The sequence below is a fragment of the Eurypyga helias genome, unplaced genomic scaffold, assembly GCF_000690775.1.
Source record: "Eurypyga helias isolate BGI_N326 unplaced genomic scaffold, ASM69077v1 scaffold7841, whole genome shotgun sequence".
NCBI classification, from domain to species: Eukaryota; Metazoa; Chordata; class Aves; order Eurypygiformes; family Eurypygidae; genus Eurypyga; species Eurypyga helias.
Window position 1 is genome coordinate 20,660 of NW_010232676.1, and position 22,507 is coordinate 43,166.

General features: G+C 44.1%; 1 protein-coding gene across 1 annotated transcript in view; it reads right to left on the reverse strand.

The window, feature by feature from the left end:
- Positions 1 to 22,185, reverse strand: part of TG (thyroglobulin) — a gene marked incomplete at its 3' end in the record, with an annotated part of 40,979 nt that extends 18,794 nt beyond the window's left edge. The window contains exons 1-15 of the mRNA XM_010161465.1: positions 22,098 to 22,185; positions 20,380 to 20,488; positions 19,442 to 19,539; positions 18,768 to 18,971; positions 18,258 to 18,417; positions 13,834 to 13,940; positions 13,322 to 13,465; positions 11,435 to 11,620; positions 6,687 to 7,751; positions 4,800 to 5,387; positions 3,706 to 3,948; positions 3,232 to 3,369; positions 2,617 to 2,694; positions 2,057 to 2,169; positions 796 to 907 (exon numbers count right to left, since the gene is read on the reverse strand). Coding sequence (XP_010159767.1) covers positions 796 to 907; positions 2,057 to 2,169; positions 2,617 to 2,694; positions 3,232 to 3,369; positions 3,706 to 3,948; positions 4,800 to 5,387; positions 6,687 to 7,751; positions 11,435 to 11,620; positions 13,322 to 13,465; positions 13,834 to 13,940; positions 18,258 to 18,417; positions 18,768 to 18,971; positions 19,442 to 19,539; positions 20,380 to 20,488; positions 22,098 to 22,185 — 3,433 coding nt within the window. The remainder of the gene's footprint in view (positions 1 to 795; positions 908 to 2,056; positions 2,170 to 2,616; positions 2,695 to 3,231; positions 3,370 to 3,705; positions 3,949 to 4,799; positions 5,388 to 6,686; positions 7,752 to 11,434; positions 11,621 to 13,321; positions 13,466 to 13,833; positions 13,941 to 18,257; positions 18,418 to 18,767; positions 18,972 to 19,441; positions 19,540 to 20,379; positions 20,489 to 22,097) is intronic.
- Positions 22,186 to 22,507: the final 322 nt, after the last annotated feature.

Genomic DNA, 22,507 nt, shown 5'->3' on the forward strand with positions numbered 1-22,507 from the left:
CCCATATGTAAGAATAAGAAAGCAGACTTGCTGCATCAGATGAAAGTACCATCTCACTCACGATCCTCTCCTGAGTAATAAATTACCCTGTTACTGAAGCTCTGGGATACTTTTTGCCTGAAGCCAGCAGATTAATTCTCCCAAATTTTCTATGGGAGATGGCAAGCAGAAAATCAGTAACTAAACAACTGAAGAAACAAGCATCGCAGAAGGGCAGGGTGTGGGGCTGCCTGTACTGCTCAGAAGAGCAGGACCAGGGCACGGGCTCCAACAGGGCATCCCAAATCCTACGAGCAAGGATTCTTCAGCCTTTTGGATCAACCACATCCTATGAGACCTCAACAGCTCTCTGTCCTTATCTGAAGACCATACAAAGATTTTATAGACATAATTGCATTCCATGGAGCGACTGTTGACCATGTAAAATGGACTCACTACTGCACATGGCCCAGTACCTAAAGTTCAGGATTCACCTGAACTTTAGAACTTAGAAAACTCATCCATGAGCCCAAACAATATTCTTCGGTGTTAAGAAATGGGATGTAAAAAAAAATGCATAGAAGCCTGTTCATCTGTTTGCCTAGCCTGGTTTATTTCTGGCGTTATGAAAGTAAAGGGTAACTATTTTCAGATACCCTTTCAATGTTGATGTGCTCGTACGTACTATGTCACTGAGGAATTAAATTTTAAGTCCCCTGTGTTTCATTGGCATCATTCTGAAAATTAAAGTACATATGCTGCAAACCATGAGGCATTGCCACTAGCGTCACAGATTGTGGGTAAAGGATTACTCACACTCAGGATTGCCATCCAAATCTCTGCTGCCACGCTGAAATACTTCTCCTGATATAGGATCTACACACCAAATATCTGTGTCGGATCTCTGCAGCACAGCATACTCTCCCGTCTACAAAGAATCAATTACATGTCATTGCAAGGAATATTAATACAGACATATCACAATCATACCCCAAAAATTTGTTAAAATATTTGACTATATTTACATTTGTCATACTTGACAGGTAACACAAAATATTAAAATACAGCCTGCCAAATTTAATACACAGACCAGGCCCTGAGAGAAGCTGTATGTAGACTGAAAGCCCATTGAAATGAAGTTCTGGTACCATCTTGGTTTGAAATGTCTGTTCCTTGCCCATCTCCAGGCTCTATCCTGCTCACTGCCATATTTTGAGAGCATCAAGGACCCTATTTTGGGATACCTGCATCCAGCTCCCTCTTATCCTGACATTCTCTCACAGCTCAGGACCACTTGGAGCGAGTCCAGAGGAGGCCACGAAGATGATCAGAGGGCTAGAGCTCCTCTCCTATGATGAAAGGCTGCAAGAATTGGGTTTGTTCAGCCTGGAGAAGAGAAGGCTCCGAGGAGGCCTCATTGCAGCTTTCCAGTATCTGAAGGGGGCCTACAAGGGTGCTGGGAGAGGACTTTTTACAAGAGCCTGTAGTGACAGGACAAGGGGTAATGGGTACAAATTGAAAACAGGGGGGTTTAGATTAGATATCAGGAAGAAATTCTTCACAGAGTGGGTGGTGAGGCACTGGAACAGGTTGCCCAGAGATGTTGTGGATGCCCCATCCCTGGATGTCTTCAAGGCCAGGCTGGATGTGGCTTTGAGCAACCTGGTCTAGTGCAAGGTGTCCTTGCCCATGGTTGGAACTAGATGATCTTTAAGGTCCCTTCCAACCCAAACCATTCTATGATTCTATAGGAAGAAAGAATCCCCAGAATGTCAGTCAATTAAGCTGTGCCTTTTGAGCACAGCCGTGCAAAAGGACTAGGCAGAGCCACCGTGTAGGAGACAGCGTAGGCAGGGACAGAGCTTCCTAGTCCTGTTCTTCATCTGAAAAATATTTAAATTCTGCCTTATGGGGGCAATACCTGCTGTTTGTTTTGTCTCACCCTTTTCTTTCAGGCGAATAGGAATGCACAAGGGCTGTTTAAGGAGCATAGACTGAAACTGTACAGGCCTTTGGCATAGTGTAAGCAAAACCTGTGAGGTTTTTGTCTTTTCCTCCCTTGGTCATGTTAAATCACCTCAAGGCAGTAGGGGATGAACAGATCAGCTGTAGAGGCACCCAGCCTTGAACCACTCTGTCTCCAGCTGGAAATTAAGGCATTTGTTCGAGATCGCTGACATGATGTCTGGCCTGAAAGAGGGAAAACATACAAGCATGTTAAAATAAAATCAAGTTCTCAAACCTAAGCTAGAGAAAGGGGTACATCCTCAACTTCTTTGCACATCTCTATTAGGCTCTGCTGCAGCCTCAGGCAGGGAATTCTTGATCGGTGTTTGACAACTACAGAATGGTTGAGGTTGGAAAGGACCTCTGGAGACATCTGGTCTGACATCTGCTCCAACACCCCTGCACAAGCAGGGCTACCAAGAGTAGAGGGTCCATTCTCAAACCACGCACACCAACATTACTCATAGTCAAATTAAATGAACCAGCAAAACAAGCTTAAAATTCCTTTTTCTTTCCTTGCAATGGATAGAAACAAGGCTTGCTTCACGCATATTATACTAGAATTTTCAATAATTATTAAAATCTGTAAGAACAAGTAAAGACAAATATTTAGGAAAAAAACCAACTGACATTTGGGAAGTTCCACTGAGCGTGAGACCAAGGAATCCATGACATAACGTCCTCTCCCATCCACACACCAGCAATGACCTGGTCAGGGAAGAAAAGCAGCTTTATTGTAGATGTTGTACTGCCATATGCTTTGCTGCACACTGGGCAGATTTTCATCTTCTGCAGCACTGTAGAAAGTGGTCAGTAAATCTAAGTCACAGTTAACTCTGCTATCCAGAGATAAGTAGACCACACCTGAAAGCAGTGGTGAGAATGAAAATGCAGCAGCTGTGGTCTGAGTCTTCCATTGCAGCCCTAGCCTGCAGCCTATCATCAACAAACTTGCTGAGAGTGTACTCTATCTCATCACCCTGGTCATTAATGAAGGCACTAAGTCCCTGAAATGTCCCTTGAGGAACACTGCTACCAGTGAGAAACTGAACATCGACTGATTTTTGAGCCACAGTGAGCTGCCACTTGAGTCCCTCACTCCACTTAATTTCCCACCCATCTTGTAGACCACTTCACCTCTCTCCAGTTTGGCTACAAGAATAAAGGGTTTCCATCCTTTTATTAGAATTCTGCCTAGCTTTTCTTTGTTGAGACAGCCACAGAATCTTGTTAGCAATTGCTCACCTGTGCTCTCATAGCACTGAGTTGGCTCCCAGTTTCCCAGGCCATCACACTGTGGGATGTAAGGGAGAAATCCCAGCTGCGCTGCTTCCCCAGCAGAACGTTTTGAAGCAAAGTGACTCCGCCAGTAGAAATGCAAAACTATAAAAGACAAGTGAAAGCTGTTAGTGGCCAACACAAGATATTTTAAATGCACGTTTGCAAACACTTGAATGTTCCCTGTACTTCAGAAGGCAAAGTAACAAATGCTGCAAGTAGGTAAAAGCTGGTAAGCGGCCAGATCTTATATATGCATCATGTCATACATATAAGACAACTGAAATCAGCTCTTGGGTTGTCAGGTTAATTACACCCATTAATTACACCTGCTGAGTTGCATCTGGTTTTCAGTAGAGTTGAATTTGACACAGAGTACCCTTGCACAGTCCCTGGGCATTAACCCATATTATTAAGCTCTCATCTCTCTCTCTCACCTACCTGACCGTGCAGCCAGCTGGAGAGCATAGTCACTGCCTGATAACAGCTTTTCGGAGACCACTACCTCTGACTCGTAGGGCCGAGCAGAGCGTAGGAGGTCGTTGTCTGTGAGCTGTATTCCCTTTGCCATCAAGAAGCTCTCTCCGAAAGCAAAGTGGGAACGATTTGATGCTAGGATGAGCTGCTCTGCCTCCTCCATAAATTTCATGGCTTGTTGCTTAACACTTTCACATAAACCAGGACCTGTAGAACCAGAGGGTATATTAATGCCTTTCCTCTAAATCCAGTTAAGATTTGCATGTGAAAATTAGGTGGTCTTTTAATTAGCATGTTCTGTTTCTCTCTGCACTCACTCAGCTCTGAATTACATAATAAAGCAAGCAAACAAATGAGACGTGTCAGTGCTTAGCTATAGAACAGCAAGAGTCCAAGTGTACCAGGAATCACCCCCAGTCAGTCATTCTCAGAGTCTTGGGCCAAAACTTGATGATTTTAAGCTACCTCCTTCTCATTGGTTACAAACAGAGTTAAGTAATACGTGCCTAGAGAACTGTCCAAACAGCTTTGGTGCAGATGTCTAGACAGAGGGCTTACCAAAATTCAGTGCCGCCCGCTCTTCTCCTAGTGACTTCTAAAGGATACCTGTTAGTCTTGACCATGTAGTAAGAAACAGTAAAGGAAATTCCTCTTGCTTCATTTTAAGGCATTATTGAAAATCATTTAGATCACAGTGTAATTGCGAATTTCCCATACAATTCTTCACACAATGTTCCTAACTTCAAAGTGTCCTCTGCCATCTGGCTAAATGTCTTCTGCAAAAGCATTATATGTCCAAATTGCAAATTATAAGATCTAAACCAACTTGATAGAGAACGTTATTACTCCTTATTCCCAAAGCTGAGAGACCACTTGTTTACCAAAAATGAATTAATGAATTACCTCACATCAGGTGGCCAGTGACAATGGCAGTACTGATGATGTTTCCAACAAGACACTGTCTCCTACCTCACAGCACTTGAAAGGACTTCCCTCTTGTGTCATGAAAGCAAAGACCAGAAACACTGCTACTTATCTGCCTAAATTCTGTTACTTACATGCTGGGACCTGGTTCACTAGTGCCCTTGTTCCTTGCAGCTCTTCTCCTTTGCTATCAACACACCAACAATCACGAAGTTCAAAGTGGCTTAATGGACTGCTGAAATCAGTATAGGGTCCTGGGTAATAGGTCAACTGCTCATTCAGAAGCTGCCAGAATGTATATGGATCCAGTAAAATGTTCTCAGATGCATAGGTCACATTTCCTTCCAGCACTTCAGGTGGGAGATCAGTGAAGGAGGAATATGAGGTGAACGCTGGGAAGACATTCTGGTGCCCAGCCTCATACAACGCTTTAATAAAAGCTGAAAAGCCTTTGGAAGATGCCTCTTTATATCCAATTATGATGTTCAACAGATCAGCAACGGGCAGGGTTTTGCCTTCATTGTTTTCTGCGATCCACCGCTCATACCACTCAAAGGCTTGCTCAGGAGGTCCGCTGCACTGCACCTGCTTCCAGGCACCGTCAGCATCACACTGCGGGAGGTAGACGCTGGAGAGCTGAGACACAGCACTGGGATCTGACAACAGGGCTTTCACAGCCCTTACAAACTCCTGAGCAGCTGTGACTTGGCAAGCACTTGGGCCTGGGGAAAAGAAAAACTCCCATAGCACATCTTACGAATGCAGTGAAGACATACAATACCCTCCACCCCACTAGTATTATAAACACCACTACTAAAACTTGGATACTTATCCCAACACTAACAGTAACATTTCTGGCCTGTTATTAAGAGGACCAGTGCTATTAAACTCCTGTGCTGAACCAGGGTAAGATTTCCATAAGCATGTGAGCACTGAAAGATGCATTTAGATAAGATTTTTAAAAATATTTGTGCAATTAGGTGCCAGTAGTTCTTGCTGGCGAAGATAGGTGTTTGATGCCACTAAATGCCTTCCTGAATCTGTTCACACCAACTCGGTATTTTCAGATACACTTGATAATGTGGCAGTTAATTCTTATTCAGCCAATCCCTATGAAAGCAACCATTTCAATAGTAGGATAATACTGATTTTATTTCTCCTTGGACTTAACCAGAATTTTCAGACTGTTGTTCTTTCTTCTTTTTCTCTAGAGAATATTGCAGCTGAGTATAAAGATATCATCCCTGAAAACGGTGGAGTGAGGTTTTTTTGGAAGCCTCTTCTGCCATCTCCAGAGCCAAATTTCATTTTGCCACCAAGCAGCTACACAAACTTGACAAAACACAGGCGCTCATCTCCTTTTGAGCACCAGAGAGTTATGAACCTGTTTATTTTTGACTGCACTACAGATGGGTTGCTAGATATAAATCCCCTACCAATGCAGCTCATTGCGATAAATTCCCCACTACTCCTGCAAACTGCTCTTCAAAGGAGTTCCTCCACTATGTATCACTATCATCTGCTGGATACTCTGCTATTCCTTCCAAAATGAGAAGCAGGCTTGTCTCTTGGTCTGTTCTCCCTGTTGATGTGCCATTTTCAGTTCACAGAAACTCGAAATATCCCTAGCCTATGAGCTTCCTTCTTCCTTTGTATTACATTACTAGAAGGGGAGCACACGCAGTTCATAGTCTATAAGTGAGTTGCAATGCCAAATTGATGTATGACAAGTCATTTAAGGCTCACTTTTCTGTCCTGACTCCTCTGTTTTGCATGTGCCTACCCTAACCCACTGAAAGTAGAGAGTACCATCTTTAAGAGTTACGATAACAAGGCTTATGTGCACTGTATTTCCCACTATTCCTCTGCTACTGTAGGACTGACTCACTTTCCTGTTAGGGGACAATATCGTTCGTATACATCATCCATACATTTCCAGATATAACCAGATATGAAGAAAGAATCATGAAGTTCCAATACAAAATGCAAGCATCTTTAAATTCCCAGTCCATAGGACTTACATTGCATTTGCTTTCCAGCTTTCCCCCTTATTCCTGGAATAGTCTTGCCATTCGAATCAACACAGAAGCAATTTGTCCCATAACACTGGAGTGGCAGAAAGTCTCCATCCTCTGTACAAGAAGGAATAAAAAGATCTGATCCTGCAGGCAGGCTTTGCTTCAAAATTTGCAGGTTTCTCCTTTGCTTCTCACAATCAGTGGGACACCTTGGACGTTTGCCTTGAACTCTTGAGCGTGGAACTTCCTTACCTGAAGTGTCCAAACACCAGCACTCTCCTGCATAGCACTGAACTTCCTCATACCTCCCTTCCTTGGTGCATGTTGGGACAAACAGGTCCCTTGGCTCCTCACTGCAGTCTTTGGATCCCAATGCTAATTTCACCACTTCACCTAAATCTTCAGCAATGCTTTTGGGTACAGAAATCACTTGTTGAAGAAAAGTGAAGAACTCTGGTAGTTCCAGAACAGATGAAAGGAATTTCATCATATTCTGATTGTCCTGTAGAGTTACTGTGCGGCCAAAGCTGCCTACAAGAGGTCTGCTCAGAATGGAGCTCTCCTTTGATACCTCCAGTGAAAATGCCTCAGCTGATTCCAGAAGGCCTTGGCTGTTGTCACTCTTGGCCGCAGCCTCCTGTGGGAAAAATTGGCCAATGCTGAATTTTCCATTCGTGCCAAGTGCCCCTGTGAAGTTAAACTGTATCAAGTTCTTCAAGAACTTTCCTCCAAACAGGTTTTCTTGGAAACGCTTTGGATCGGCAGTAAATTGCAGCACCACTTGAGCCAGTTCCCTTGATGGGAACATGCCTGTGATGGCTTCACTAAGGGCGGTTTCTAGCCCAGGAATTTGGCTGACATACGGGCTTCGTGCAACTGGGGATGACAATCCAGAGTCCAGAAAGAGCACCTTGAAGGAGGGAGGGCAGGCTTTTGAGAAGCCAGCTGTTTTTTCTGACTGAATATCTGGTGTGGAAAACAAATTGGGCTGACTGAAGTACCCAGCAGGGCCATAAAAGATCCTCGACAAGGCCCGTCGTCTCTCAGAGATGCACACTTGTTCGTTGCCTAGATAAAAATTTTTTTAAAAAAGAAAATTTTAGAACCTCCAAAACTTGTCACTTTATGGCTATCTTTCAAGCAGTCTCAGCAGAAACCACATAAAATTATAATTAAACTTGTCTCTAGTTCCTCAACTACACATCACCCATGTTGATAAGGAAATTTGAATGCCTGTTGAATATGGTCATGAAATTCTCCAGTCAAGACACCAAGTCAAACAAAAACATTCCTTCACCACGTCTGAGTTGTCTGCTCTGTATTTTTTTCCTGGTTCTACTGTTTCCCAATGTAAACCCTTACTCCTGTTCCTATGGCTGAAAGAATGAATAAAGCCTTTTCCAAATATGTTAACTTTCTGGTATGATGCCTGCTTCTAACGTAAACCTACGATGATCAAGGTGCAATATGTGAACCTAAGAAAGAGAAATACACTGCAGAAAAACTGAAAGGTATTTTACCAGTGCCTACTAATGAGGAATTTATGAAGGCTTCCTATCCAGGTCTTCAGTTTCATACTGAAGGGTTCATTACGAGAGGTTTGATAACAAATTTTTAGAATTAACAGTAATAGAGTGCTAAGGACCAAGTGGCACTCACAAACTATCTCTAAAGGAAAAAAAATACTAAATTTCAACAAAAATAGTCAAATGTCAGAGTATTGAGGGTAGCAACAGTGGCTCTGGCCAACATGGGCCCAGCTATGTCATAGGTGTGCCTGCATCCAGCCCCATCTGTACATTCATGCACAGACAACAATGTCTCCAAGTTAGGATGCAACACATCACTGAAGAAGGACGTCTGCAAATGTCAGCCTAAGGCTGAAATGACGTCAAAAAAAGGAAAGATTTAGTACATATAAAGACATTACACCCAACCAAATAGGGTGCTTGTGGCACTGACTGATCCCTGGAACACGCACAGCAGCTTGAATCATGGGCCACACAGTTACCTTTCCTTGAAAAGTGGCAGACTTCAAGAGAAGGGATGCAAAAAACATATTGACAGAACAGTTTTTCCATTAGGAGAGGCTATTTAACTTGGACAAAAAAAATGTAAGAAAGGTTTTTAAAAAAACAGTATTCTCCACATCATTCACAATAGAATATTATTATTCAGTATTTCATAGAATCATAGAATGGTTAGGGTTGGAAGGGACCTTAAAGCCCATCTAGTTCCAACCCCCCTGCCATGGGCAGGGCCCCCTTCCACTAGACCAGGTTGCTCAAAGCCTCATCCAGCCTGGCCTTGAACAATTCCAGGGATGGGGCATCCACAACATCTCTGGGCAACCTGTTCCAGTGCCTCACCACCCTCTCTGTGAAGAATTTCTTCCTGATATCTAATCTAAACCTCCCTGTTTTCAATTTGTACCCGTTCCCCCCTGTCCTGTCACTACAGGCTCTTGTAAAAAGTCCCCCTCAGCTTCCTTGTAGCCCCTTCAGATACTGGAAAGCTGCAATGAGGTCTCCTCGGAGCCTCCTCTTCTCCAGGCTGAACAAGCCCAATTCTTGCAGCCTTTCATCATAGCAGAGGTGCTCCAGCCCTCTGAGCTTCTTTGTGTATTTCACATTTCTCACACTATTCACTATTTTTCACTATATATATATTCACTATATTTCACTGTGAGAAATTTCACTATTTCTCACAGTACAGGAATTAGAACAGTCTAGAAGTAGAGCATGTAATTCTGATCATAAAATTTATTGCCAGAGTATGCTGGGAAGGCTAAAAGGCTGAACACAACGATCCAGGTTTAGCCTCCAGTCTAGAGATGCCCCAGGCTGCAAGAAACAGGGAGGATGTAGGGAAGCTATATGTATTACCCTTGTTTCTCACGCTTTCTCCCTAAGCGCCACTGCTGTCAGTGTAAGGGACAGGATGGTGGATAAACAGGTTTGTTCCACTCCAGCATGGCCTTCCTTAGGCTCCCGGCCCCATCCCCATTTATTCCACATTCAGGCAATATGATAAAGCAGTCATAAATCCTGTTAACAGTAAGGATGAAAGCCGGGAGTCTTAAAAGCTGCTAAAATAGATTAGCAAGTAATCTGAGGCTCTGTGATCAGCATCTTTCTCAGTCGTCCCTTCGCACCCTTGTCCTGCTCCACAGGTCCTGGCAGGGGCCTGGGGTCCCTCACAGTGGTCCTTTGTAAAGGCATTTTCTGTAGGATGGACCCCTTCTGTTTTCAGTGCTGGGTCTTGGTAAGACGGATGAAGAACATTCCTCTGGGGACCAGTAAGTTAGTGTAAGCCACAATCCCGCAAGTATGTTAATACGAAACAAAGGTAGGATCATGGTCTTTAAACGCTCTCCCCTTCTACCCACTGTCGAACCAAATCAAAGCAGAGTGAGAAGGAATAAAGACACAAAGCACCCCTGGGGTGCATTTACTGTAAAGGTCTGAAAAGGAGCATGTCCCTCTCAGGACTGCCTGGTGCCCCAGGTCATGTGCGCACCCGACCTGCTACCCACACCGAGGTGTCTGCCTCCTCAGCATTCACACTGCTGATCACGAGTTGAAGGTGCCGCAGAGAAAGAAAACGGAGCAGACCCGGAGACACGCGCGTGGCGTGTAGCTGTCTGAACAGTGACTGCAGCTATACCCTCATGAAATACCTTCTCGGGAGCGAGTCTGCAAAACCTCTGCAGAAATTTTTTCCCTACTTAAATTTCCTGAGTCCGCCAATAAAAGCTGGGAACAGCCTCAAGTCATTGACCCACCCACCAAAAGAAAAAAAAAAAATTATCAGGAGGCCTCAGCAAAGCAGATTCAAAGAGAAAACAACCAGTCCCCACATATGGCGAGGCCTCTCGGAGGTTCCTTGCAATATCCTTGGTGATCGGCCTCAGAGGCATGCTAACATTCTCATTTCACAGGAAGCCTGCCTGTGCCCAGAGCACTGTGCGCGACCCGGAGCCCTGACACCCAGAGTAGGTTCCACCTTCTCTATCTGCGTGGTAAGACTGTGTCTCGCAGACTGAGCAATTACCTTCCCCGAAGGCGGCCCCCACATTAAGACCCTGTGCTCCCCCAGGCCTCCGGCACAATCCTGAATATTTAGGTAGTGCACTTCAGAGTGAAGGTTTTTAACTTTCCTCCTCCCCTCCGGACCTTTGACATTTCTACTGTCACTTCCATTTGAGGCACGGATTTGATGGGGCATTCTTCATGAAAACTTTCAAAGCCCAAACCCATAAACCTTTTCCTGAATTATTTGGGTTTGGTGTTTTGTTTTTTACAGGATTTGGCAATTTTCATGGGCAAATATGCAGTGACAGAGATGGGAAAAAAATACGCAGGATAAGACATGCCTTAGAAATCTCATAGCTTTTCACCAAAGGAAGGAGGTAAAACCCAAACCCACCATCACTGGCTTCTTTATATTATCCCAGATACTCTGAATTAACTCCCCAGCTCCTGGAGTCAAGAGACAGATATCACAGTTGCAAAGAAAAGCCTTTCTGTATGCAAAACTAAAAGGCTAAAGAAAGGTCATAAAGGAAAATAAAAGGAATCTGATATTTAATAATTTATTAGAATGTGGCTTTTCACCCCAGGGATGTTTTTGGAACCCAGTTTCTGAACACCAGCATCTGTCAGAGCCGAGAAGAGAACCGGTCTTTCGTGTTTCTTCCTAAAAACGCCTAGAGATGTGCTCATTTTTCCTTTTCCAAACCTTACACATACCACAGAGCGGGGGCTGTCCTCGTCGTTTTGTGCCCTGGACCTCTTGCCCTTTGGTGTCCGCACACCAGCACTGTCCTCCCTGCTGACACTGCACCGGCGCGTAGCCCCCATCAGTATCACAAGACGGCACGTAGGCGTGCTGGTAACGCAGGGCTGCGTACCGCTCGACCTCACACTTTGAGGGGCCTGGAAAAAAAACAGTATGCGTTAAGGAGGGAAAGCTTAAAGTTTCATAGCCATCTCTGCTTGATCCCATTGTTTGCCTATTTGTGAGGGGAAAAAAGAAAAGGTTTAATTTCCTGACTGTTTTCAGTGAAACTTCAAGTACCAGCGCAAAATGCAAATTCTCCATCTAGAGAATGGGCCCCAGGCTTTTCTGCTGTAGGTATTTATTTCTGAAACTAAACAGCAAACAAAACCTCAACACATTTTTCAGCCGTAGTCGTGGGTAGGCAGCGTAGCAGCATCTCTTTCGGGGAGCTGTGCTGAAGGCTAGGTGAGCTCCGGCCCTTCATGCAAATGCAAAGTTGGTCAACAAACAGATGTGCAGCTTGGGAGACTGAGATGAAGGTGATTATCAACATTCCTGAAGATAATAAGGCATTGCTCGTGCAAAAGCATTTGCAGCTGAACGTGGAGATTTGGTCTGGGACCACCCAATTTCTTTCATTTCCCTCCACAGGGATCTGAAGACCCTATTCCTGTCAAACTGGCCTTAATGGCAGGGAAGCCAAAATTCCATAAAGCAAATTTCCTGAGTTATGATCTCTCCATTACTAAACTCCACCTTTCCAACAGAAATTTTGCTTGTTTGTATAAGCCTAAACATTTCTCACCTCCAAGTGCTTTCCTGGTACCAGGCTGAGGCAGCACGAGCATCACATCAGAACAACCTGCTCATCAAGGAAGTCTGACAACTTTCCTGATGTGTATGACTTCAGGTGGCCGTGTGTGGCCTGGGTTAGTCACCAAACAGTCTTCCTCAGCAGCTGAGGAACATGGTCACATCTCCATCTTGTGGCTGGTACAGCTTCATCTCTGCTGACAGCCGCTGCATCCCCTGTTGCAGTCAGAGCTTACAGCACAACGCTGTGCAGTGGGAGGGGGAAGATGCTTTCCAGCCTCCCAGAATTATCACCTCGTCCCAGAAATAGAAAAACTGCGTGACTATACGGCTGCAAGACTTAAATCAGTAGCTGCTTAATATCTCTGGTTATACAACCCCTTAGCAAGGGTCAGACAGCAAAGTCAGAGGAATTTGGATGAGAGGATGAAGGATCACACCAGGGGGTTCAAAATCCCCCCAGGCAAGGCAATTCTCTTGGGATCTGGTGTAAGAGAGAGGAGATACCTGACCTCCTTTCCCACAGAGTTTACAGGCAGAGAAGCTCTCCATTCTCCTGCCTCAGCTGAGGAGAGAATGGACCCAAGGGCAGAAGTTCAGCCTCACTGGCTAAGGCATGACAAACTTGTGTAGCCTCCTGGGGATGGAGTGTGCAGTGGCCAGTGTAAGATCGTTCCTGTTTCTGAGTGTACCATCATAAATTAGGGAGCATATTCTCAGGCTTTTAATTTATTAAATCATCGGATCCATCTCTGTAAGCTGAGAGCAAGAGATACGGAGAGTCCATGGGATTTCAACAAATGCAGACTTCAGGTGCGTGGGAAAGTGTTGATCAGAGGACAGGTACAATCTGCTGGTAAGAATGTACAATCTAGAGGTGAAAAACCAGCTGCAATGCGGGGACATTGATTCTTACACTGAAACTGTGATATTATACACTTGTAGTGCAAAAGACTCCTAGAAAACTCTCCCCAATGGCAGCTGTCACCTACAAGCTTCAAATTGTCACCTTACTTACAGGGCAACACCTGAGTGCTACTTACATCTGAACTTGCCAGAGGTAGCTAGCTGAACCCCCAGAAACCGCCTCTGCAGGATCCGATATATGCTGGTCTCCATGAATGTGCGGGCAGGCTCCAGGGCAGAGAAAACTGTGTCGTAAACTTCATCGAGCAGCAGTTCCAAGCCTGGGAAAGACAGGCTTTTAGCACAGAGCCTGGTTTTAAGGCTGAAGTCACTTTACACAAGAGTAGCAGAGTTGTTAGCTGGTCAGGAAAAAGAAAACCAGCCTTCTAAACAGGCCAAATGTGAATTTACACTGTATAACCCTAAAGCACCGCATCACACAACCACTGCTGAATGCCCAGTCATCAGCCTTGACGTCTGCCCAAATGAGCAGGAGGAACACCCAGCGACTGGCAGTGTGCTGTGGTTTTGTGAGGTTCAGTCTGCAGTAGAATAATTGATGGTTTGGGGTACTGAAGTTCGATTGTTTGATTCCTTTGGGAATTCAAAGCCGCTTAAGCTAAAGGATCAGATGCTGGTGGGTACTTACCCGTGTCTGCTAACTCTCTCCCCAGGCTGTCCGCGCAGTAACAGTACCCAGAGACCTCCGGGAACGTCTCCCGCAAGGAGCTGAATGTTTGGAAAGCCTTCGGGAGCCTGGAAGGAAAAGCAGCCTCCTGTGAAGAGCCCGGGGAGGTGCGTCGACACCAACAAAGCATCGTCTGGGTTACCCTCACAGATCCGTATAGCAAGGATGTCAGCACAGCACAAAGCTATTACAAAGCCTTTCGGTCTCCTTGTGTCAATAAGGCTCTGACACGAATCCAAATCAGTGGTTCAGTAGGCTAACAAGTCCCCTAAATGCCTTTTTTTTAAGCACAATTCTTTAAGCAAACACATGACAGTAATATCTCCTTTCAGACAGATTTCTGATTTCTTCCTAAGCAGGTATCCACCATCTAGCACTAATTTTCAACTCTATTCTCATCTTTGAAAGCCTGTCAAAGAGTGTAAAACAGACAGACGTTGGCTTCATGTTATTACAGCACCCGCTCATTAGCTCCTTCCACAAATCTGCACAGAATGGCAGAGTGCCTAAACATACAGGTTGCTTCCTCTTCCCTACATCCTACTGCACTACTACTACTTTCTGCACTGAATTAAGCACAAAAGATAAAAACCTCACTAATCTTTTTCATTTTTAGAACATGGCTCAACAGGTTAAGGAGAAAGGGGTTTTTAACATGTTACAAGTAAGACTCTTACTTCTGGAGATAAAAACCACCAGTTTTCAGTATAATATTCTAGGAGTGACAACAGACAGATTCCAGCAAAGCAATGATTTAGGAAGGAAACTTAATAGCTTCAGAGTTGGAAAAAAACCCATAAGAAATATGGTCTTAACTGACAGACACTCTAGGGTTTCTCCAAGCAAACAGAAGATAATTTTTTCTAGATTCAGGCAATACAACCAATGGAACAATTTTGCCAAGTTCCAAACCAATCACATTATTTTACAGACATGTACCCCTTACCCCAAAATATAATAAAAGTCTGGTGTCCCAGGTGCATGTGACTTACTTGGGAAAAATCTAACAAGGGAAGTGGAATTTCCTGCTCAAGACATTCAGAGAATTACACAAAGGAAGTTTTAACCAAGACTGGACACTTAGCAGTAAGAGTAAAGCTAGATTAGGCTCTCATCAACTGGGGCAAGGGTTAACTGCCAAAGCAGTTTAGAGTTGCCCTGTGAAACAGGGACTATAAGCAGCCTCAGTTCCAGTGCCATCCTCTTGCAGCCTCAGGGCTGCTCTAGGCATGCAGTCTGCAGTGCCCTGGAAATGCAGAAAAATGTGTGTGTGACCCAGCGCTGGCAGCATCCCAGCAGACAGGTGGGACAGTGGAGTAAGAGGCCTTTGGTACCTTGAAAAGTCTGTCTGAGAGCTCTGCCAGCCCTTGCCAGGAGAGCTGAAGATGCTATTGGTTCCTCAGCATATCAGAGCACAAGCTGGGGAATGAATGCAGAAGCAAGAGCAACCCCTGGCAAGGGAAGGGGCTGGCAACCTGGGGTTATCCCAGCATTACCCAGCAGCGCTCCTGCCTCAGAGCCTGCACATTCCTGCGTAGCACTGCTCCACTCTGGTACACTCCCATGTCTTCAGATTAAAAACTTCCTGACTCCCTTCACCCTGGATCATCGAATCAGTATTTGCTGATCCAGACCTGCTGCTGACCCTGGTATGCTGAATGCAATAAAAATGCCATATTTCAGGGCACAAAGGGACTTCTCTCAGCATTAAACCAATGCAATTTAAGATTTAAACAGCTAAATACCATCTTTATATGTCCTTCTGTGTACAAATGGATACAAATGAAGAACTTTCTGCTCCCCTGAATTACCATGCACTGGCCACTGCCCAATCAGGAAAATGATCTTTTCTCTTCTTAGGAAAGCAATGCCCTTATATTCAAAGGAAATCCTTGGAGCTCATCACCTCAGCATCTCAACATCTAGCTGAGTGAAACAGGATGGAATGAAAAAATTCTGCATGCTGCTTTCTTTCATCCTCAACGTTCAGAAGTCACATGCATAATTACACTACTTTTATATGGGGCAGATGTGCAGTCATATCCTGTCATTCTGGTTATTTTTGTTCCAAATTGAGAGTACAGCTAAATAAAGTACAAACGGATATAAATTACGCCCACACAAACAAGAGGACAGAACTTTGCTCACCTTACTTGGAAAATTCACTTCCTACTGCCATTTTTCTTTCTCTTTTTTTATCACACCCCTTGAGATAAGGAGTGATAACACAGAGTACCTCAGCTATCAGACCCAGTAAAAACAATGGCTGAAGCAAAAATGTCTATGTTTAAGTTATGGATAAATTTATAGTGTATCCCTGTGTTTCACCAAGATTGCTCACACTCAGAAATAAGGGAAAGTAAATAAATGCGAGTTTGTTGACCTTTTCTTCCAACTGTGAGTTTCTGCTCTTGGCTTCCATCAAAGATAACTCACTACTGACCTTCAAAAGCAGGTTTGCAAGTAACCCCTTCTATGTTTCATATGTGCAGCTCAAGTTACAGATGCCTTTATCACTGACTACTCAGACACAGAAGGAGAAAACCAAATCACGTTTTTTTCCACTGCCAACAAAATAATATGTTATAGGGCAGAACCTCCAGTGAGCTGAGATAAAGACATTGACACAGGTGTTAAGTCTGAACAAAATCATAATAAGAAAGTAAAAAGAACTCTTTCATTTTGATTTTTTGATCTCTCTCCCCAGTCTGCTACAGGGCCTTCTATATGGCTGCCCATCTAAGTAGGATATGGGTACAGTCTGTGTAAAACAAGAACCAATAAAATAAGCAGCCAGTTTGCCAGGGTAAGGCAAGAAATTTGGAGTTATCTTTCTTTGTAAAAGTCTTTCTCTTGGGAAAACCTTAGCTTTAAGCCTCTGTTAACATACTGATTTATTCTGGAATACTTATGAAGGTATAAGGAAACAATTTGGGAAGGGACTTAGTATGACGTGTCTAGATTTCAAAAATCAGTTTGTGGAATCAAAGGAAGTTGTTCCACTGGTTACACATGAACTTAAAATACGGGTTTAAATCCTTTTTCTGCTATAGTCCTTTTCTGTGGAACTCATCCCTCCAGCTCTGTATTCTGGTCTCCTGTTTATGGGACAGGACAATGACATTTCAGGCAGGAATAGTGTAAAAATAAATACATTAATGACCTGAGCTGCTCAGATATGATGGTAATGGGTTAAGTCAATGACATAATTAGAAGGTGGATAGCTGGGAGTGAAATGATCCTGCTGTGACTAGTTACACAAGAAGAGCCCAATCTCACAGGTCTTTGCAGACAAATGTCCCAATAGGAGAAAAAAAAATACATTAATTTACAGCATTGCTTTCTCCTCTGTGGGATCCACAACCGGAGCCTTCCCAGTTGGAGCCCCAGTCTCCAAACTCCCATGGAGATATCTGGATATAGTGTCTTTTAGAACTTCCACACTCCACAGGCCAACAAATAAAACAGCTAGATTTTGCTCTTGCCAAAATAACCTCCTCTGAAGCTCTGACAAATTTGCACTGTGCACTTGGTCCTGCCTTTCAGTTTTGCATAAGTTAAAAAAGAAAACCCTCAAAACAGCAAAACTGACATTTACAATAAAATGCCTTTGCTACTACCGAGCCAGGTCAGAATGTGACATAACAATGTGACACTCCACTGCCCTCCACCGGAGAAATGTGGTGACCGAGACGCCAAGATAACAGCATTTCACAAGAGACAAAGATTTCTCTGGAGATCTGAACATCTGCATCGAAACAAACTCCTCTCCCTGCAGTTCCCTTGCCCACCCCTTCTTTCTCCACCCGAGCATTAACTTGAGCTCCTCCACAGGACAACAGCCTCTTGTTCCCACAGACAAAGATTTGACCCAGCATTTTGAAGTCTTCCCCAGCCCACTCCAACCATCAAAGGCTGATGTATGTCAGCTGGCCTGTTCACCACTTGCTGGGTCACCTGCGTGAGCAACCCTGGCACTGCCTAAATGGACAAGAGTTTCCCACCGTCATGTGGAACTTGCTCTTTGAATGTTGCCACTTGTCCATCTGTTTTCATTTCCCATATGGAACCACCTTGCCTACCTCATATATACATCTGGATTCCTCTCTTCCTTCCACATTTATCTTGTTTGCTGTTGTGTGTGTCTGTCTGTTGTGTGAGGACACATTGATTAGACTGCAGAGACAGAGTATCAGGCTTTTCTAAATGAGCAAATTTAATTCAGAAGAAAAAGGTTTTTACTTGGTCTATTTATTAATAGAAAATAATACCATGTTAGGTCACAGAAGAAGGGCTTCATGTGGAAAAAAACCAGAAAGCATTAAACCAGTGACCTGGACAGGTAAGCAGGATTGATTTCCCGTTTCCAAAGCCTGTGCTCTTACCTGTTGTAACTATGAACAAGATCAAAAACCATCATGTCTGTAGTGTTGACAAACTTGCACTGGACAGGCAGAAACTCTCCATCTGCTGAGCACTGTGGTGGGCTCTTCTCCCCAGACCCGTGCAGAATGCGACGGTCTCGGGTCTCACAGTTCCCTGGACCTGAAAGGAAGCAAAGGTAACGTTTATTGGTGTTTTAACTTCCCACAAACAGCTGAATAGCCACCCCATGGTTTGAAAGGGCTTTAGATCCATTGCATTGAACCTGGACACCCAGGTGCTTCATATTCTCTTTATGAGGAGCAGGGAGTTAGACCTGATGATCTTTATGGTTCCCTTCCAATCTGAGAATCTATGATTCTATGAAAGCGGGAGTTAAATGCCGCAGTTAAGCACCTATACCTCTACAGGGTAAGTGTAGGCTGCAGTCTCTGAGCTCCTGATCTACCACCTTTCATTCACACCAAACCTTCCCACTTAAAAATCCCACTGTTTTGTTGAATATTACTTACATCGCGTTGGCTTTCCTCTCTGCCTGGTGCCATAAATCTCCATTCCTTCCGGATCTACACACCAGCACTGACCCAGCTCTGTGTCACACTGCACTGCCTCAAAAGCCCCTGAATCCTGGCACTGAGGGATGTAGGAAACGCTACTGCTGTTAATGTATCGACTCTCCAAGATCCTCCTCTTTTGCAGCTGGCAAAAGGATAAGCCTGAAATACCGGAGAGGAGCACAGTTAGAGGAAGGTACTTTTTGCACACTGAATCATTTATTAAGACATTTATTAAGACATACACAAACCCCTGAGTTTTCTCACAGCTGCAAGTTCTTCACCCAGGTGACATAAGGACACAGATGGACCTGAGGTCATGAAAATCGATATACACAAACCCATCACAGAAGGCTTGAAGGTCTCCAACTCAAAAGCCAACACACTAAACTGAGCTTTCGTTCATGGTTTACATCACTGTGACCTTCATGAATACAGATCATACAGGTGTATCAGCTTTCCATGATCAGTTCTGAAGAAACTCCTGATCTTCCACTAGAAAGATGCAGCAAATTACAATAAACTAGAGTCCATCAAAGTCCAGAGCTAACCTATTCTTGATTTCAGCAGTTCAAATGCAGTTTAAATGTGTCTTCACCCAATCTGAACAAAAATAGAAACTTGTGACTTACAAGATATGGGATATCCGTTCTGTTTGCTGCCAGGTACCTCAATGCCATTCTCATCCACACACCAACAGGAAAGTCCATCCCTACTGCACTGTACTGTCCTGAAGGAGACCACAAGATTTACTTTGTTAGTGACAGTGTTCTCAGTATGGGACATAAAACAAGGTATAAAGCAAGTCAAAAAAGTTCAAGTACTTTAACACTGCAAATAATGGAATCAGAAAGGGCTGTGTTTGTGGTGAATGTGAGTCTACCTGATGGCAGCTGTTAATTCTAGTTATTCACTGAAGACTTCAGGAACTGCAGATAAGTGACTTGAAGTCATTCAGGAAGCAAGCACATTGGACAGAATTCTGATTCTCAGTATTTGAGGATTACCATACATTTTGAGACATTTTAAAGTCAAGTCTAGCATGGTCCAGGTCCCCACCCTAAGCAACGACGATACGGTAACAGTAGAGAACATTACAATTTGCACTCTCCCTCAGCTCTAACTCAGTAACTCACTGCATCCGCAAGCAACATGCTGCCCTCTAAAACACTGTTCTCCATATGCTTTTGTTCCTTTATTGCCTTTAGAAGGAAACTCAGCTGTGCCACTTACAGCAGGGTGGGTGACTTCTCCAAGTCAACTTGGCTCACGAGCATGCGTAGGAAGACAGCAGTTGCATTACACAACAACCTGCACCAAGTATTTAACATGCAAATAATGCTGCCAAAATTAGCTTCTTAATCTTAGATTGACCTCTTAACACAGAGATTATTTCCAGCAACAAGGAATTTATTCAGTAAAGGCTGGATCTGCAACATGGCTCATTGAAATCCCTTCAGTCTCCTGCACCCCCACCCTCCAGCCACCAATGAGGAGGCTTTTCAAAACTGAAGCTAAAGCTTTCATTAGTAGTGAAAGGTCACGCCATACAACAGCAGGGATGAATTACCTGAACTGGCCGTCTTCTGAGCACTGAGGAACGTAGGTTTCTCCTCCTGAAAAAGCCTTTTCCCTCTGAAGTTCGCATGGACGTAATGGTTGGGAATCTGTCTGGTACTCTGAAAGAAGAAGGTAAACATGTAAGGGTGGTTTCACCACAAGCCTGTTCTTACCAAAACCCTGTTAGTGCCAGTGCTACGTGGTAAAAGCACCAAGCGTCTGAGTGGTTGTTTCCCCACTGCTGCTTGCGTGCATTTCTGCATGGAACAGCGCTGGGAGGTACAGAACAAACTCGCTGGGCTGCCTGCTGTAGGATAAGCACATGACTGAGGTGCTCGTGAACCCCTTTCCCAGGCCTGCATTTAATTAGTCTCAGCTCTGTTCTGTACTGGTACAGCTATCGCTTTTCTGGTACCTGGGGTACTTCACTGACTCAGTTAGTTGTGCCTATCACCACAAAACAGCCCTTTCTCATAACCACACTCATCACTATTAATGTTTCTGAGTATTTATTCATTACTGAAGCTAAGTCACTCCTTGTTCCACCAAAAGGAGTGGTATTTCTTAATCTCGTGAAAGACCTAAAGGAATCTAGCAGTTAGTGTCAGCCTAATTCATATTAGGACCACTTCTCAATTGTTATGAGGGCAAGTGATCAACTGAAGCCACCTAGCAAGAAAACTGTTGACCTTTCAGTTCTTAATCTAGAACCAAATTTGGATGCTATTTTAGGAGAATGATGATATTTAGTAGGTTATTTTTTATAGAACAGATTAGTTGATCTGGCACATTCCCATCCTCAAGATCTGATGAGTGTTGTGTTCTTAATTCCACTGACTAGTTCTGTAAAAATACAGCAAAGAAACCAAACCATAGCTACAGTGATTTGGACAAAAGGTTCACTTAACCCAGTATTAGGTCTGAGTGTGACCACACATAGCAGGGCAAACACATCATAAGTATTCTGTAAGTATTTTCAGCCTCCAATAATTTGCAGCTCAGGGACTTCTTTGACCACAGATGGGATTTGTGCTCAAACCCTTCCGTTTTCTGTGCATTTTTATTGTGTCCCCTTAAGCTCATGTACAAGCTTTCACAAAATTGTACAGGGATTTTACGTAGCCCCCCTACAGATATTCACAGGTAGGCAAACCTCACCGTTTTCATCTTAAACATGCCTCTGAGCCAGTTGCTCTGGGCTGTATGGAGAACCCTGTGTACAGTGCTAGAGAGGGTCTAATGAGACATCTGAGTTAAAGAGATTAACGAGTGATTCAAATTGCCTGCTGTGCAGGACTATCAGACTCAGACAAAAGAAGTGGGGATGGCTCTCAGACTCTCCAGAATCTTAAATTAAGGTTCAAGCCTAAATTAGATGATGCCACATACAAAAAGTAGATATAATCTTAGGACCTTCACATCCCTGCAGCACCCACTTTTCTTCCCCAAGCCCCTTCTCTAGTTTAGCCTGCTCTTTCAGAAAACTTTTTTTGCCACCCAAAACCCAGATGTACTGAAGTCCTATAACCCTGAACATTTAAATATCCTCATAGCTTAGGATGTGGAGCTCAAACTTAGCCTGCACAGCACACAATAACCAGCTGTTTGCAACGTGGAAAATCCAAAATCATTCTATACATAGATGGAATAATAGAAAGAGCAGCACAAAGATCCCGGGAGCAGAGTTACTACTAGACACAGGCAAATACAAAGAACAAGTCTACTCACCGAATATGTTGGCTGCTGCTATGCTAATAAAGCAGCACAGAAGGGTGCAAAATGGGATGGAGCCCGTCTTGCGATGGGAGAGCTCCATCCCCTTTGGTGAATAAGGCAACCCTGCACACCCACGTAGCCTTTACCTGCCTTTTTATAGCAACCACCACACGGATGGGTTCACTTATGCACTGGTAGACTGGCCCCAAAATTGGGTGAGTGACGCATATGATGCTTCCGAGCAAACCGCAAGAGGCCCGTTCGCTTGGAACGGCACTCGTGGTTCTCCTCAGCCAGTTCTCATCCCCGCTCCGGGGAGCACTACTGAGCCCAGTCATCAGAGACGTGTCAGCAGGGACTTTGTTAAATCAAAATAAGCATACTGACATGACCCCGGCCAAGAACTCCCGCTCTCGCCTGTG